The following is a 17,159-nucleotide window of genomic DNA, read 5'->3' as shown; positions in this document are numbered from 1 at the left end:
GGGGGGGGGGGGGGGGGAATACTCACACAAATATTTGCATGTCATTAATTTAATTAGTCTGATACATATAGGATAAAAAGATAATTTAACAACAAAAGCATGACATGGGGCCACAAAGATACCTGTGGTGAAGCACCAAAAGGAATATGCTGGCCACCCACAGCAAAGTATAATTCATCACCAAGCTGGACACAACAGAAAAAAGTAAGCAGGTAAGCAATTCAAATAACAAAAAGTGCAGATGAAGAGGGAAGCCAGACCTTAACATGGACCTCCTCCATATAGAGACTGCCCGCAGGTAATGGGGGAGCAGAGGCCTTATCCATTAAGGCACCTACTCCAACCTTTTTTACTGTAGAACTATCGAATATGGAGACACGACATGCAACTGGTGTGGTGCCATCAGGAAACTCCAATGGTAGCTCAGCTTTTGTAATTAAGAGTAGTTAGTTACTCCCCTTAGAACAAGAAAATCCAAGAGCCAGGTTACAGGGTGAATTTATAATAAAATACCTTCTCCATCATGGCAACAATCTGAATATTGGCTTGGTATTGGAAATGCAAATGAAAGTCCCTACAACATACAATAGATGATATAAAAGATGAAAAATAAATGTCAGGCATAGAGTATTATATTACTGTACAAATGTTGGCCTGGAAATACAAATACATACTGGATAGAATAGAGTGTAAACACTTCTATCTCTGTCATTAATTCCCGGAAAAGTTGGCCCAAAAAGCGCATATACAGCTACAAAGGTAGCAAGATTTGATGGTCCTCTGCAATCAAGTAATGAACATTAATTTGTGAATAAGTTATTGTACATGTACCCCACATGAGTTTAGATCCCTACCCAATCAGAGAAGTAGCATATCGCATTTGAAGTCGCTTCACATCAAATATTTCAATAAGACGTAACCTCTAGCAAATAATGAACAGACATGAGTTAATCTGGAGCAAAACTGAACTTGAAACATAAGGTGCACAGACAGCTCGAATATGTGATTCATCAGTAGCTTTTTCTCATAAAATACTTGAAGTGAACTCTGATAGATGATGATAAAGGCAAACCATCTTAACAATCATATTTAAAAGGAAAATCATGTCACTCTCTTGAAACCATCTATCATAGTTCTTGAGCGTGCCAATTGATTTGAGTTAAAGTATTGATATCTCCTTTTCAATGAATATGCTAGAGAACAGAAGTACCTGTGACCACGGGTCAAATCGAAGATGAAAACCATGATCTGGGAAGCTGATAACGATATCAAGTTTCAGTGGCTCCTACAATTAAAATGAGTTATATATAGTATTAAAACATTGGCAGTGAAGGATGCGTCCAACTAGACCACTAGTGAACTCCAACTATGCAGATGAAAGATAAGAACGGTTTCCAGTAAACTTCATATCAGGCATATCCCACAACCAATCAACGATATCAGCAGAGCAATTTTCAGATTTCGAGAAAAAAGAAACAGATTATGTACTTAATTCAATATGGCCAGACAGCATTTACAGTCTAGAGATATACCTCGTCGAAGTATTTCACATGGACAACGTCGTAGATGTTGGGCCGCTGCTCTATTTGTGCAAATGCTTCACAGATTGGCATTCCTGAGACAACAGAGACGCATTAATGTTCCACATTAACCAGAAAGCTTCCTAATCTCTGAGCACCAACAATTTCCCATCCCTCCCAACTTCCCCCCCAACATACACTATTCCCCGAAAAGATCGCATACAAAGCAATGGATAACTAGCCCTCCCGCCCACAATAGCAGGAATATCGGATTCGAAGTCAGAACTACGGATTTCAATGGGAAACTTCTTGTACCAGAAATTTGATTCGTACGTATGCATCCAATAGGGAATCAATTAGATATGCGCAGAATCAAAATTCGAAGAGGAAAAGGTTAGGAATTATGGAAATAACCGAGATTGAAGGGGCCAAGTCCAAGGCCGGGTTGAAGATCGAGGACGATGGCGCCCATAGCCGTGCCCTCACAACGTCGTCTCGATCTCTGCATCGTTGCCTTTGGTTGGATTGATGGCTCACTTTTCTCCGTGGCTTTCGCGAAACGAGCGGACAGGTGTTTATGATTTCTTATGGCAAGTTCTCTATCTCTAATGGCAGCTCTTCGCAGTTCGCACGCAAAGTCCAACAGCCGAGGGAAGACTCACAAATATCATTTATATATATAAATTATTTATTTAAGTCTATTTTCAATAAAAATTTAAAATTAATTTAAAGTTATTTTTAAAAAATGTTTTAATAGTAATAACAAATTTCATAAAATATTTTAAATTTTAAATTGGGCCAATTACTGATTCAGAGTGGCGATTTGGGCCTCGGCCCATTAAGTAACCAATATTCATAGTACTTTCAATAATGCATAAAAATAAATAATTTTGAATAGATATCGACATGACACGAAACAAATTTGGGCCAACAATGAAAGATCGAGCCTCGTTACAAACGAGAGATAAGGAAATTGGATTGAAGCCTAAGTGCCTCTTCGCAAGCTCGAGATGAGCAAAGATCGAGCCCATGGACAACCTTATAAGGCAGTGTGAGCATGCCCTTAACCCATAGGACTCGTATTTAGTCCAATTTGGTTCACTTCTAATCAAATTCATATGGGTATAAGAAAATACTAATTTAAGCGTTAGAATTTGAGATGATGACAAAACTTTAACGTGTCAGATCACCAAACCAATAATTAGTTGGGCATAAAATTCCGACAACAAAATATTTTTTTTATTATTATTATTTCAAAAGTTTTCAACAACACAATTTTTAGAATTTATACAAACTCACATCCACGTTTTAAATTTTTCTAAAATTAAAAGATGCTTTTTCGTTCAAAGGTTAGATTTAGATCATTCACCGAGTTTTTGTAGGTAAAATATATGTTAAATTAATAATTAAATTCTACTCAACATCGAATATAAAACATTTACAAGTTAACGGTGAATTAGTAACATAGTTATAAATATTAAATAAAAATATTTTTTAAAAGTAGGTAGGAATGAGTTGGATTTTAACACTATTTTTAAGTGGGTGAAGTTGACCAGACAAAAAAATGTCAACATGTAACGGAACCAAAATTTCAGTTTTCTTAAAATTTAACCGAACAAAAATCTGAACAAAATTTAACCCAGCCCAACATTCATTGTTTGAGTTGGGTAGTCTGAGTTAGTCCGTTACCAGGTCACATGAACGTCTCTATAAATTTCAAAAAATTAACTAAAAATTTAACCGAACAAAAATCGAAAAAAATTTAACCCAACCCAACATTCATTGTTTGGGTTGGATAGTCCAAGTTAGTCCATCACATGAACGTCTCTATAAATTTTAAAAAATTATAACTTTACCCGATTCAAATACTCACATTTTATACGCTTAAAAAGAATATTTTGATTATAGCTTTTATTTTTCAACACTCAAGAAACTTAATACGTCCTTTTATTATTATTTTAAATATATATATATATATATTATATATATTGATATTGGATTGAATTAACTGAACACCATATTTATCAATCATTTCTTCAACAACTAATGAAAATAACGGACAACCTAATATGGCTGTCTCTCAATCTTATCGCGTGGATCCAATTTCCACGGCTTCAGGTTAATTCGAGTTAAATAATTTCCACGTCAGCTTCACAAATCACATCCAATTGAATCTATGGCCATTTAAACTATACCGTAAATTCCACGCCATTTTAAATTTTATCAATAATAATAATAATACAAACAAAATATTAATTCAACAATTCAGGATAAATTCAACCCTAAGTTTTTTTCATCACAAAATAAAATAGTTTATACGTGAAACTTGATAAACCTGATTTCGTCCATAAGATTTGGATTCGATTCAAACTTATTTGAGTCCATTTTGTTCAAATAAATTAAATTAAAATAATAATAAAAATGTAAGTAAATGATTAAACAATTCGAACCAGTCCATCCAGAAAATTATAGTTTAATTGGGCTGAGTCCATTATTTAATTTTGTAAACAAATAATTAGATTGAGTAAAAAAAAAATATATATCTCAATCGGACTCACATACCCTGTGAATACATTTGACAAATGAAAAAGAAAAACGTTACATCAACCATATATTTTTCAGATTTTGATAGTGATGGTAGTAAAATTGGTAGACTTAGGCGTAAGTCTAGCATGCATGTGGATGGGTCTAAAGTTGCTTTTAGTCCCGCATCAAAATTATTTAATTCTAGTAATAGATTAAATATTATAAATTCCCAATAAAAATTATTTAAATTATACAAATTCATAAATATAATTATCCAAGCTATTAATAATCCTAAAAATAATAAAAATAGGTTTAAGAGCGGATTAAGCCCGAGGAAAAAACAAATAAATGAAATTAATTATTTCATCAGTCACGTCACGTAAGAAATCAAATAAATGTGAATAACTTTTCAACGACGGTAATGAATATCAAATTACTAACCTAACCTTTGAATACCTTAGGTATAATTTGATATTTATTAATTAACTTATTGTCGTAAAATTTTAAAATAATGGTAATAATAAATAAATATGTAAGTATGTAAGTATATTTTTTTATAGCGTTACATATATATATATATATATATATATATATATATATATATATTAAAATATTTATTTGTATCCACAAACATAATCATTACACGTAGGGTTTGAAGTTGTTATTGTTCCATTTTTTTCTTGAAGCGTCACGCAAATCATAATATAAAGCAGAAACGTAAATCTCGGAAATTAAGATTCCTTCAAACGAGTGGACACAGAACCCGCTTAGTGGGCACAGCGACAAGTCGGGTCGCTCTTGGAGCAGTCAACCCGAAGATGTCGCCCATGTCCATCTCGTTTGGCTTCATCCCATCAGGCAATTCCCACGTGAAACAGTGTAGTAAGTGGGCTACAGCCATCTCAAGTCCGTACAAACCCAGCTGCATTCCTGGGCAAGACCGCCGACCCGACCCGAATGGTATGAATTCGAAATTACCCCCTTTGAAATCAGCCACTCCCTGTTTCAGAAACCTCGCCGGCCGGAACGTTTCCGCCTCGTCCCACGACGCGGGGTCTCTCCCAATGGCCCACGCGTTTACAATCACTCTCGATTTCGCTGGAATGAAATAGCCTGCAACCACCACGTCCTCCGCCGTCTCGTGGAGGAGAAGCGGAATCGGCGGATGCAGCCGAAGTGTCTCCTTAATACAACATTTCAAGAAGGCTAAATTCTCCATGTCGGATTCTTCGACACGTCGGTTTAAACCAACGACATCCGCGAGCTCTTGTTGGGCTTTCTTTAAATCATCTGGGCTTCTCATTAGCTCCGACAAGGTCCATTCTATCGCCGATGCCACTGTCTCTGTTCCACCGAACATAACGTCCTGCAAATTACACCCCTAATTAAAATTTTCACATTCTAATTAAAATTAAACATTATAATCCTCTTAATTACCATGATAATTGCTTTGATATTGTCACGGTTGAGTTTGATACCATTTTGTGAATCATCCAATTCATTAACGGATACTTGTTCATCATAGAAAGCTAGCAATTCATCCACCATATCCGTTTCAATTTCATCATCTTTAACGTTTGATAATTTTCTAATTCTTTTCTTCTCCATATGTTCATCGATTATGGTGTCGATGAATTTATCGAGCGATTGTCGCGCTTTAACAAGGCGATTGTTCAAGCCTTGTGGGTCGATCCAGCTGAGATTAGGAATAAAATCAGCTATGTTGAAAGCTCCAAAAAGTTTGGAGAATTCTTGCAAGATTTTTATGAATTCATCTTGACCTTGCACTGTACTTGTCCCAAACGCAGCTCTATAAATGATGTTCATTGTCAATTCAAACACTCGCTCCCCGACATTCACGACAGTTCCCAGCTGCGTGGCGACATGTCTAACGGTCGAGTCTACCTCGTCTCGAACTGACGCCCACGATTCAGCTCGTTTGCGGCTGAATAGCTTCATCACACAAAGCTTACGCATTTGCCGCCAGAATGGGCCGTAGTGAGCGAAAGCCATGTCGGCTTGGTCGTACGTCAAGTAGCTTATGGCGATTGTGACCGGACGATTAGAACAAATGTTATCATGAACCTGTAAAATATTTAGATATTTAAATTATGAGCTCGTATAATTATTGGACTTAACCTTAGACATGGCTAACCTGAAGGACTTCACGGGCCATGTCGGGGTTGGAGATGGTGACCATGTGAAGGAAGCCCATGCGCATGTGGAAGATTCCGCCGTAGCGCTTGGCGAGCTTGGCGAGGCCACGGTGGGTGAGCTGGTCCGTCATCAGCATGTTGCCGAGGAAGGGTAGCCCTGTTGGGCCCGGCGGATAGGGGAGCTTTCGCCGGAGCCGGAAGATGAGAGCCAATAGAAACAAAAGAGGGATAGTGAAAATAAGAGCCATGTGATTCCTACCCGAATATTTTCTAGGTTTAATGGGATATTTTTATGGGTTTATATAGAATAAAATAAGCAAGAAATTTAGCTAAATTATGCTTACTGTAATAATAATTATTTTAATATTAATGTTATATTTCATTTTCGAAGATATTTTATTCTTTTTTGGATAGACTATTCTACCTAGAAACTTATTGCAATTATCTAAATCTTTTAATTATTTCCTTGAATATAAAAGCGTTGAAACAGGAAAATTTATTTTTATAAAAAGAAAAAGAACATTACTTGTAGCTTATTATTATTGTTGTTATTGGGAAACAAAAAAAATAGACATTTGGTTGGTTTTGTTGGTGTGTTGGGCCAAACATTTATGTCACGTGTTAAAAATGTCTTCATGTTTTGGTTCCTTGTATGGTTTTAGTATAGTTCTAGAAGATTAAACTTTACAGTGATTTACAAATGTCTTTTTAATGTACATATGTTAACAAGTAATGATTCGGTTAATTATGTTTGTACTAATTAGACATAATTTTGAAACGCTTGGAGTGGCTTCTATAGCCAAAGATACTTTTGGACATATTTTTAAATCTTGGCTAGCTACGAGAGATGAGTTCTTTGGACGTCAAACCCGTCAAGGACACGTTCAACTTCATCTTGGCTCCATAGGGCATTTATGTAATTTAAATACATACTTTTTTTTCTTAGCCATTTTCAAGGCACAACATGTCAATATAATTTATAATTAAAATATTTAATAAAAAAATATTCTCAATTTTTGCACTTTTATTAAAAAAAATTATTCATAAACTTAAATAAAAAAATCTAAAAAAAATATTATCACCATTACTTTTATACCCTAACTTCAGTATTTTATTTAAAAAATATTATTTAATATTATTTTAAATTTTAATTAAAAAAAAGTTCAAAAAGTGTTTACTGAGGTTTTTTTTTTTTTTTTTTTTTTTTTTTTTTTTTTTTTAAAGAATAATACTTTTCAATATTTTTGAAATATTTAAAAAGAAGTTTAAACTTTTTGAAATTTTTAAAAGTATTTTGACAATTTCCGAGATATTATTGAAACTTTTAAATTTTGAAATATTTTTTATATAATATAAAATTCAAAACATTATTGAAACTAGGCTAAATATATTTAATTACCATATATATTATATTTGATATTTTATTACGAGACAAATATCTAGATATTTACTTTCTAACTCTATGTATGTTTCTATTTATTACTTTTTTCCTATATTTATAATTTATTTGATTATAAATATATAACTTTAACATGTGTGATGGATTAAGCAAACATTCTCGATCGTTCTTTAATTTCAAAATTTTATTTAATAATAAAAACAATAATACTTACAATAAAATCACGCAAATTAAAAATACTAAAATACATCTAATACAAACCTTTTTAATTAAAAATAAATAAATATATACAAATTAATTAAAAATTTTAATTTTATAACAAATATTAGAATTAATAAAAAGTTAGTGGCGCCATTATAGATGACAGAGAGCTTTCCAGCTTGCGCTGCTTCATTTACAGCGCGTTGGGTAAATTAAACTTTCACATCGTGCCTTTTATTTTATTATTTTATTATTTTCCAGATAATACTAAAAATATTTTATAATAATTTGTTAATAAAAGTATTCGAATTTAGTGAGAAATTAATAGGTTATATTGTACCTCGTTCTTATTATTATCATTTTTATTCAAATAAAAAAAAAATTAATCAATTTTTACTCACAAAATTTATCATAAAGTTTGAATTCTAATAATTTAAACCAACTTATATAAAATAATATATTCATTTCGGACTCATATGGAAAAATATCGCTCATCACCATCAAAGCTTATTAGTGTAAAAAAAAAAAAAAAACATATCGTATCTATCTAAGTCCTGTCGATTTCAAACCAATGCATACGGTTTATAGATGCACAAAAATTGCAATATTTATCTGAGGTTAACGTGTAATTATGAAACTGAAAGTTCAGTGTAGAAATTGAAACATTTTGGGGTGCACGCTGGACTGATTTGAAGGAGTTGGTGACCCGAACAACTTGAATAGAGTTCACAACCTAATTTATTGTCGGGTTTTTTTTTAATTATTTACCCGGTTAAAAGTGAAAAATGTTAGAATGAAAATAATTATTTTGAGAATATATATACCAAAATGAATTAAAATAAAAGTTTTTTAGAAATATAAATAAATATCTCCAATAGTTGATTTAATTCGGAAAATATCGTCTATTGACTTCATGTTAGGTCACAATGAAGTCATGAACGAATGACGTGGATGATTGACGTGGATCCATTTTGGAGTTTTGATTACGTGTCCACTGTGGAACCACACAAAATCCATTATTTTGACACGCAATTATTGGGCCGAAATAAATTCCCGAAATAAATAAATAAGAAAAAGGTAAAAATTACCGAAAATTATTGGGCCGGGCTTTATTGAATGAAGCTTATTGGGCCGGCCTGTATTTCCTTGAGAACTGATTGGGCCGGGCTTTATTAAACTATGATTAATCAGTGTCACAATTACTTGGGATTCGAATCGCCGCCACTCTGTTACACTTAAAACGTCGTTTCCTAATGGTTCACTATGATTCTCTTTCTAGGGTCCGTATTGCCTCTGCTATTTAAACCACAGCAGTCAAGAATCCGCCTCCCCCACACAGCTCCCGCCGTCACCTCAGGATCCGAAATAGTACTTTTTCTTCACCAAATCCACCGTCATTATCAACTCTGCTAGAGTCGCCTCTAGGGTTTCTTCCTCTTCTCCGACTTCTCCGTCTTGTTTTTTTTTTTTTTTTTAAATCGTCGCCGTCGCATCTTCTTTCGTCATCGCTTTCTATCTTCTTTGTTTCGATTTTAAGTTTCTGAATCGGATCGATCTTAGGATTGACGGTTTTCGGATTAGATAAATCTGTTTGATCGTTGGTTATTCCCTTTGCAATCGATCGATTGTTTCGCTTTATGCTTTAATCTGGAACTTTAGTCGTAGTTTTGTTTTGTTTTTTTATTTAAAAAAAAAAAGAGAAGCGAATCGATTTGAGTTAAGAGCGTCTTTGATCTGGGATTTAGAGATGAAGCGGACGAGGAAATCGAAGGGTGTTTCGTGGGCTAACGGAGTTAATCTTTGTCAGGTATAATTGTTAATATCTTCTAATCCAAGTTTCGTTTTCTTATAAGATCATTAAAATTCATATACGTAGGGCTTTTGATTTGATAGATTAGATTAGTCATTAATGGTCTTGAGATCTTCCACTAATTTTCCTCGGTGAAATCGAAAGGCATATAGTTATTTTTCATTTGGTTATTAGACTTCATATGCTTTCTCGCCAATGAATTTATGATATTAATTTAGTAATTCACTGGCACAATGCTTTTCTTCGAAGAAACAATAAAGTTAAAATTAAAAATAAAAATAAAAATAANCGGATTGTGAACAAATGCATTAATTTCCCCCCGGCGAGCAATCAGTTGGCGGAAAGAAATAAAAAACAGAATTGCATCATAATACGGAATTTAATCAACGGCAGTCCAATCTGAACGATCCGAGTGACGTTCATTGCCTTTGAAAAACCAATATTTCAATTCACAGCAAGAAATTATAAAAGCTCTGTAAGATATGGTTTAAGAAATATGAACAGCTCTGATCTTCAACCAGAGTTTCAGTATTCAAAAAACTTCCCGATCTAAAAGATCCAAAAGTGATTGATCACGAGCCAGATTAGACGTGGACTCGTGAAATAACCTTTCTATTTGCAATGCTGAAATAAAAAACATTTTGATTTTTGAATTACTCCAAAAGAAAAAAAAGATCAGTTTGACCAAACCATTTTATATAGAATGATATCAGCCACGTCATGCAATTTTATTCGCCCACTCTTTGATCTCTAAGTAAATGTGAAGTTTTTTATTCTCTAATCCCTTGGGAGGATAATGCGAGCTATTTAATACAACTTCAAGAACGTTGATGGACGAAACTATTTTGATTGTGTGTAAATATCAAGAACAGTTTTTAGCCATTTCTTAGAATTAAGCTTTTTTCTCTAAGTAGATCGCACTCCTGGGTATTGTTTTTTCTCCTAAATATCAATAACAGGTTTATTGTAGAACTGAAATTCTGAAACAGTACAGAATCTGTAGTTGATCATATCTTTATGTACTCATGGTATGTTAATCCTGTTTAGAATTGCATTTTGAAATTGATGATGGTCTTCCTGCTTCCTTGTATGTTTGAAAGCTTTTCAGATAATGTTCCTTTGTCCTAATCTGTCTTTTTTCTCCATAACTGGTATGGGCATCTCCTGAAATTCCCACTTTGGCTAAATGCCCATTTTCCACATTGTATGAACATATTATTCCTTTTCCTGAAAATGTCTTGTTCTGGGTCACTTCATGTTGTCTTACTGAGAATACATCAGGGTAGGCAACTTCTCTACGTGTGAGGAGAAATTGAACAGATGTTTGTATTCGGAAGTTTTAAGTGTTTTCGTTGTTGTATCTTCCAATGAGGTTGGAAGATCCTATATCTTTGGTGGTTTTCTTCTTGTCCTTCAGGCTATTGAACTCATGTAAATTTATATACCGTGAACCAAATTATGGTGAATAATTACGATTGCTTTTCTTTAAATAGGTGAAGTTGTTCTCATCAGAGGACTGTCCTTCTAAAGTTGGCCAATCTTCCAATCATCTTCAAGCTAAAACCTCCAGAAGGTTGCCTCCTTATACTTATGAATCTAATGGTTGTCCTCCTGGGTTCAATGTTACTTGTTTGAAGAACCAATTAGCAGATGTGTCCTCCATCCCTTTGATTAAATGGAATTGCCCTCCCAAGGTTAGCATTATTAGATACTCTTCCTCACCTATTGTCAATTAGCTCTAGTGGGTTACATGATGTGTTGTGCGTCCTTTTTGTATCCTTTTCTGATATGTCCAATTGCAATGCCATTTCTCTCGAACAGTTTGCTATGAGTTGCCACTGGTGTGTGGCAGCAGGAGAAGAAAGTAAAGAATTGGAATCTCAAAGTTTCAGGGAGATGAGATTACTCGAGGCGGTTTACCCTCGTGTTTCTGATATTCCTCCAGGGTAATTACAAACTCGTGATATCTGGAAGTTTAATATTTTTTTGTTTCGAATTGTCTAATAATTTCATCTGTGTTGTTTTCTTCTTCTGTATAGTGCAACCGTATCTACCGAGATAAAAAATGAACGATACAATGATAGTGTCACTCCTCTTGTGCCTATTATTCCCATTGAAGAAGAAGAATGTGAAGTAATGGAAGCAGATTCAGCTGCTGTGGGTAACTCCGCTATGAAATCGTTTCGGATGATGTCTTCCAACATTCAGTTGGAACCTGCAATCTCTAAAAGTTCCATTGAAACATCAGCAGCAGCAGCAGCAGCATCAGGGGAAATGCATACTGAAAAGCTACCTGATGTTGGTGTGGACGTAGCCGCTGCAGCCTCTGCTGCATTAGCTGTTCTAATGAAAAGCATGGAGCAAGGAAGCATGATCGACACCAATTTGCTTATTAAGATCTTCAATGACACAACAATGATTCAGAATTTGACAACTATTCTTCCTCTATATGAAGCAGCCTATGGAAGTCCACCCTCTGCTGCAATTGCTGCACCAATATCTTTGTCAAAGCCAGTTACTGCATCGAATTCCTTGCCTGTACCAAAATCCGATACGATACAGAAGCTCCCGAATCGAAGCTTACCCCACGGCTCGGTTGGAGTTCCTTCCTCAGTAACCACTCTTCCTCAGGTGAGTAACATTGTAGCGTCTGGTGTAAAGCCAGCCGCAGTGCCAGTCCGTGGCCAGACCGAACCCCAAACAGTAAAAACTACCATACCGAATGCTAGGAACTACTCTAACACAGGTGCAGCTCCTGGCCAAGTGAACATGGGACCAGTAAGTTTGGTGAGAACAGAAGGGCAGCAATTGAAGGATCTTAATTACTATAAGAACCTAGTAAGACAACATGGAGAGCAGAAGAAGGATGGAAAGGAACAGAAATTTGAACTAAATGGTAATAATCACAACCAACAATATCCAAACATGGTTCATGAGATGAAAGCAGGGAATTTGAAAGGCAAGATTAAGAAAAACTGCATTTACTTCAATACCCCTAAAGGATGTCGAAATGGCAATGATTGCCAATTCAACCATGACATGTCAAATCCCTGGCGCATAAATAGCGTATTGGAGACTCAAAACAGTAAGAGAATGAAATTGTGGGGATGAACTTACAGGGAAATCTTGTGTTAAAAATGAGGGAAATGGGTTTGAATGTCAATGAAAAATATTACTGGGGTTGCTTTAAATGATCTGTTTTAACCAATGATGATAGGCTGTTTCTGAATTAATTCATACTTATTGGGCTGTCACGCTATGTGTCTATTATTTTTGTAGTGCAAGATTGCATTTAGGATGATAATTTTATGAACTTGTAATTTTCTTCATAATATAAACACCAAGAACAAGAGAGAAACTGAGAAGCACAAGCTTAACTCACTTTGAACGAATCTTTTTGTCATGTGGAAAGCACTTTCCACCCCTTTACAATTGTGGACCCTACTTTTCAATAGTAATATTAGAATCAAAATGTATATTCTTATCTAGACAAATCGAAGAGGGACGAATGGCAATGACACGAAATGCACGACGCGGCAGAAAAATGTGTATATGTATATTTCTAGATAAACCCGTTACACTAAGACCCACAGAAACATGTATGTTGCAGGGAAAGGACGTGTAACTCTTCTCCCAACAATCATCAATACTTGGTGACTCTTCTCCCAATAATCATCAACATTTGGTGTAAGCAGAAGAAAACAACTGTTAGTGATGACATAGATCATTAGATTAAATGTAGGCTTATGCTTGGTGGCGAGACAATCAGACGGGGCGGTGGAGAGGACCGTTGGAGGAAAAGGTGGAAATGGGGGCGGGGGAGTGGGCAATGGCGGTGGTGGTGGAAAGCGTGGGCGGCGGCGGCGGAGGGGAAAACGGAATAAGGCTAATTTGAACAATAAACTGCAGAATTTTTCCGTTTCAACTACCACACGACACAGTAGAACGAGTAGAAAAGTTTCAAAACAAAACGACAAATTTGAATAATGAAATCCAGCTCGGATAGTAATTGTTAATTAGATTGAATAGCGGCGAAGGAATTAGAAGACGGCGAGACAGGAACAGGGACAGAAGTAGCCGTTGAGATTTAATGAATTGAAAAAGTGGATGTCCTTTTTCTTGTGTCATTTTCAACCAAAATGGAATCTTAAATATTTGATGGGGCCGAAATTAGTGCCTTCTTTGTCTTGATTTTACCGCCAAAATAACGGTAACTGTCATGGTAATGGATCACTGAACAAGTAGCCGTTGAACAAAATCCCTCTCATCCTCTACCTCTGTTCATGATTTTTATTCATCACAATCATTAACAACAAATCTTTGTAACAAAATTAAAGAACAAATCAAAGAACAAAAGAATAAATCAAGTTCGTTACATAATCTAAACCAAAGACAAAATGACTAAGAATGCTTGCAGGGAGGAAGAGGAGCTCCACAGAGTCTACGGTTATGCTTGAACGCAGATGCCGGGAAATGTGTTTTATGCGGCGGAATTTCGCCACAAAGTCTGTTTTCCGACACGTCGAACTTCCAAAGCTTCTGTAAATTCAACACCTGTGCTGGAATCCGCCCACATAGCTTGTTCTTCGAAAGCAAAATCGTGGTCAATTCCGTCGCATTTCCAAGCTCCGCCGGAATTTCACCGGAAAGCTTGTTTTTAGCTGCGTCCAGTACATGTAACTCACTAAGTTCCGACAACGACTTGGGAATTTCCCCTTCCAATTCGTTGTCGGATAAAACAAGTGACTTGATCGAAGACATTGCTACTCTGTCTCCAACATTCTCATCAATACAACCACTGAAATGATTGTGAGAAACATCAATGGAATTGAAATGGCCAAGTGGGTCTTGAACTCCTTTTGAAAATATGTTGTCAAGGCACCCAGTGAAGTGGTTGGAATGAAGATCAAGATCCATTAATAGTAAAAGGTTCTTGAATTCAGCTGGAATTGTCGAATGAAATCCGTTCTTCGACAGGTTAAGGAATGAAAGATTGGTCATGTTCCCAATCCAATGTGGCAACGGCCCTGTTAATCGATTGGCCGACAAATCAAGAACTGATATAGAAGATGAAGACAACCATTTGGGAAACGCCCCTTCAATCCCAGTTTTGGCCAAAAGTAACCTAAAAAGCTTCATTTTAACAAACCAATTCGGAATCGATCGCAACCCAAGTGGATTAAACGAAAGATCCAAGCTCTGTAATCTCTGTAATTTTGATAACTGATGAGGAATGCCACCGGCAAGCGAATTCCTCGACAAATCCAGAGTTTGGAGGTTCTCCAAATTTCCAAAAGTCTTGGGAATCTTGCCGGTAAAACGATTGTTAGCGAAGAACAAATCAGTTAAAGTGGTTAAACGGCCAATAGACGACGGCAATTTCCCAGAAAGCTTGTTGTTCTCAAGAATCAGCCGTTGGATCTTTGCAAGCTTACCGACAGACGCCGGTAACCGACCATTCAGCTGGTTTTCCGACAGCCGGCAGAATATTAGGGAACTAAGTCCGGACACGGAAGAGGGAATGCTTCCGGAAATCTTGTTCTGATTAAGGTACAGCAAAACCAACTCCGACAGTCCACCAATCGATGTCGGAATCCTCCCTGTTAGCTCATTTTCAGAGAAATCGAGATATCTGAGATTTGTAAGCTTCCCAATACTCCTAGGAATGCTACCGGAGAAATTGTTAGCATGAAAATCAAGATTTTTGAGCTGAATTAGCTTCCCAATTGAGCTAGGAATCGGCCCGGATAGTCTATTTCCGGACAGCCCCAATTCAGACAGGCACTTAAAATGCTCAAAAATCGAAGGAGGGATGATTCCAGAGAGCCGATTATTGCCAAGATAAAGTTTTTCCAATCGAAAAAGACACCCAAAGCTTCTAGGAATCGAACCCATGAGCTTATTTGAATCGAGGAACAAATGGGTGAGTCGTGATAGCTTACCAAACTCGAAAGGAATTCGACCGCTAACGTCTTTGAGATTGCTGAGGTCGAGAAATTGAAGAGACGACAAGTTTCCAAGAAAAGGGGAGAGAGATCCAGACATGTAAGTGTCGGCAATGAAGTCGATGCCGGAGACAATCCCGGGACGGGTGAGGTTGGTGACTCTGCCGGAGGAATCGCAGGCGACGCCGTCCCAGGAGGAGCAGCAGTCGGTGGCAGAGTTCCATGAAAGGAGGAGGTGAGAAGGGTCGGAGGTGATTTTGAGTTTGAAGTGGAGAAGGGCTTCTTTGTCGGTGGGGTGACATGAATCAGAGGGGGGAAGGAAGAGAGATGAAGCTAGGAAGAGGAAGAAGAAGCGGAGAGAGAACGCCATTGTTGCTGTTAATGGGATTGAGGCCGTTGCAGGGGAAGAGCTTTATAGAGAAAGTTGCAGGTAATGGATATGGAGTTATGTTTATTTTAAGGAGTGGTTTGGTAGCGTGGTGCACGGATTCAGGCATGGAATGTAGTGGGTGTATTTAGTGGGGAAATGAAATAAATGTAGAATGCTATGAAGATCAGTGGATTATGTGTGTGCTTTTCACCAACTTCTTGGGACTCACATAAATAGATATGAACCCAACTCATGAACATGGAACCATAAATGGTTTTGTGTCGTAGGATGGATCTTTAGTGTCGTAGTACCCGATGTTTAGGCTAATAGATAAGAGAGAGTTGGTGCGTAGTAGTTTGCACGCACCTTCTCTTGATCCAACCAACTCATGTCGCCGGCCCAATATGAGAGATAAGGATCCTTAACCCAGTCTCAAACACGTTAATCCTGTAGAGACATCTATTGTGCTAGCCTTATCTTTTGTCACTAGCTTCTACCACACGAGTAAAGGAAGATGTGGTTTCATTGTACCTGATTTGCCTTGGTCCTATTCCTTTTGCCGGTGGGATAGTTCCAATTGTTGTTGTGAACATGTTTGTAATAGCCTAAACTTGTTGCTAGTAGATATTTGTCCATTTCAGGCTTTTACGTGTCGACGTCAGTGTGACGGTTTTAAAACGAGTCTATTAGAAATAAGTTTTTGCACCCCTGTGAAATCCTAAATCGGTTTGTGAGGGAAAACGAAACATTACTTATAAAGGATATTAAAACTTTTCCCTAGTACATGCGTTTTAAAACTATGAGGCTGACGGAGCCAAAACAGATAATATATCTGTTAGTGGTGAGGGAACACAGTGGGCTTGGACATTTACAAGACTATAAATATTCACTAGACTAGCATTTTTAATATTTAAAAATTTAAATTTATGTATTAATTATGTAAATAACTAAATAAATATACGAAGACACAAATATCTCCCGGGAGATTCCATTGTAGTATATTTATAGAAAATTAAATAAGACAAAACAACGGTAAAAAAAAATTGACATAAATAAGCCATTAATCCATAATGTCAACCTCGGATGTCGAAGCTTAGAATAAATATCATGTGATGAAAATCCAACATGATTCTTCTTTTGTTTTGTTTTTTTTTAGGACAGCATATAATCTATAGCTGATAAGAATGTCGCAATCCTATCCGGAAACCATTTTTTTCTGGATTTGGGCCGCC

General features: G+C 36.2%; 4 protein-coding genes across 4 annotated transcripts in view; 1 reads left to right on the top strand and 3 right to left on the bottom strand.

The window, feature by feature from the left end:
- Positions 1–2,158, bottom strand: part of LOC111781182 (UPF0183 protein At3g51130) — a 4,635-nt gene extending 2,477 nt beyond the window's left edge. The window contains exons 1-8 of the mRNA XM_023661643.1: positions 1,935–2,158; positions 1,533–1,615; positions 1,211–1,285; positions 855–922; positions 675–780; positions 514–574; positions 261–427; positions 123–185 (exon numbers count right to left, since the gene is read on the bottom strand). Coding sequence (XP_023517411.1) covers positions 123–185; positions 261–427; positions 514–574; positions 675–780; positions 855–922; positions 1,211–1,285; positions 1,533–1,615; positions 1,935–2,028 — 717 coding nt within the window. The 5' untranslated portion in view covers positions 2,029–2,158. The remainder of the gene's footprint in view (positions 1–122; positions 186–260; positions 428–513; positions 575–674; positions 781–854; positions 923–1,210; positions 1,286–1,532; positions 1,616–1,934) is intronic.
- A 2,496-nt stretch (positions 2,159–4,654) lies between these two features.
- LOC111781684 (cytochrome P450 84A1-like) lies at positions 4,655–9,200 on the bottom strand. The gene is made up of 4 exons (XM_023662370.1): positions 9,175–9,200; positions 6,202–6,472; positions 5,484–6,131; positions 4,655–5,412 (listed from the first exon to the last, which is right to left on the bottom strand). Exons 1-4 carry the CDS (start codon positions 9,198–9,200, stop codon positions 4,789–4,791), a joined length of 1,569 nt encoding a protein of 522 aa, XP_023518138.1. The 3' UTR covers positions 4,655–4,788.
- LOC111781181 (zinc finger CCCH domain-containing protein 6-like) lies at positions 9,055–12,866 on the top strand. Its single transcript, XM_023661642.1, has 4 exons — positions 9,055–9,609; positions 11,106–11,306; positions 11,434–11,558; positions 11,652–12,866. The coding sequence occupies exons 1-4, from the start codon at positions 9,550–9,552 to the stop codon at positions 12,721–12,723; spliced, it is 1,458 nt and encodes a 485-aa protein (XP_023517410.1). The 5' UTR covers positions 9,055–9,549; the 3' UTR covers positions 12,724–12,866.
- Positions 12,867–13,860: 994 nt separating this feature from the next.
- On the bottom strand, positions 13,861–16,045 carry LOC111781180 (LRR receptor-like serine/threonine-protein kinase FLS2). Its single transcript, XM_023661641.1, has one exon. It carries the CDS (start codon positions 15,925–15,927, stop codon positions 14,014–14,016), a length of 1,914 nt encoding a protein of 637 aa, XP_023517409.1. The 5' UTR covers positions 15,928–16,045; the 3' UTR covers positions 13,861–14,013.
- Positions 16,046–17,159: the final 1,114 nt, after the last annotated feature.

Source organism: Cucurbita pepo, chromosome LG19, assembly GCF_002806865.2.
Source record: "Cucurbita pepo subsp. pepo cultivar mu-cu-16 chromosome LG19, ASM280686v2, whole genome shotgun sequence".
NCBI lineage: Eukaryota > Viridiplantae > Streptophyta > Magnoliopsida > Cucurbitales > Cucurbitaceae > Cucurbita > Cucurbita pepo.
The sequence above is the reverse complement of the archived record's forward strand: the minus strand, read 5'-3'. Positions and strand labels throughout refer to the sequence as shown.

What these genes read in the sequence shown, in the direction of transcription:
- LOC111781684 (XM_023662370.1), bottom strand. Translation starts at nt 9,200, where the DNA reads ATGACGGTGGATTTGGTGAAGAAAAA. An exon ending in GTGGATTTGGTGAAGAAAAA is followed by an intron (nt 6,473 to 9,174) that starts GTACTATTTCGG and finishes CATTAAACCTAG; the next exon opens with AAAATATTCGGGTAGGAATC. An exon ending in TGGCCCGTGAAGTCCTTCAG is followed by an intron (nt 6,132 to 6,201) that starts GTTAGCCATGTC and finishes AATATTTTACAG; the next exon opens with GTTCATGATAACATTTGTTC.
- LOC111781181 (XM_023661642.1), top strand. Translation starts at nt 9,550, where the DNA reads ATGAAGCGGACGAGGAAATCGAAGGGTGTTTCGTGGGCTAACGGAGTT. An exon ending in AATGGAATTGCCCTCCCAAG is followed by an intron (nt 11,307 to 11,433) that starts GTTAGCATTATT and finishes TCTCTCGAACAG; the next exon opens with TTTGCTATGAGTTGCCACTG. An exon ending in GTTTCTGATATTCCTCCAGG is followed by an intron (nt 11,559 to 11,651) that starts GTAATTACAAAC and finishes TCTTCTGTATAG; the next exon opens with TGCAACCGTATCTACCGAGA.
- LOC111781180 (XM_023661641.1), bottom strand. Translation starts at nt 15,927, where the DNA reads ATGGCGTTCTCTCTCCGCTTCTTCTTCCTCTTCCTAGCTTCATCTCTC.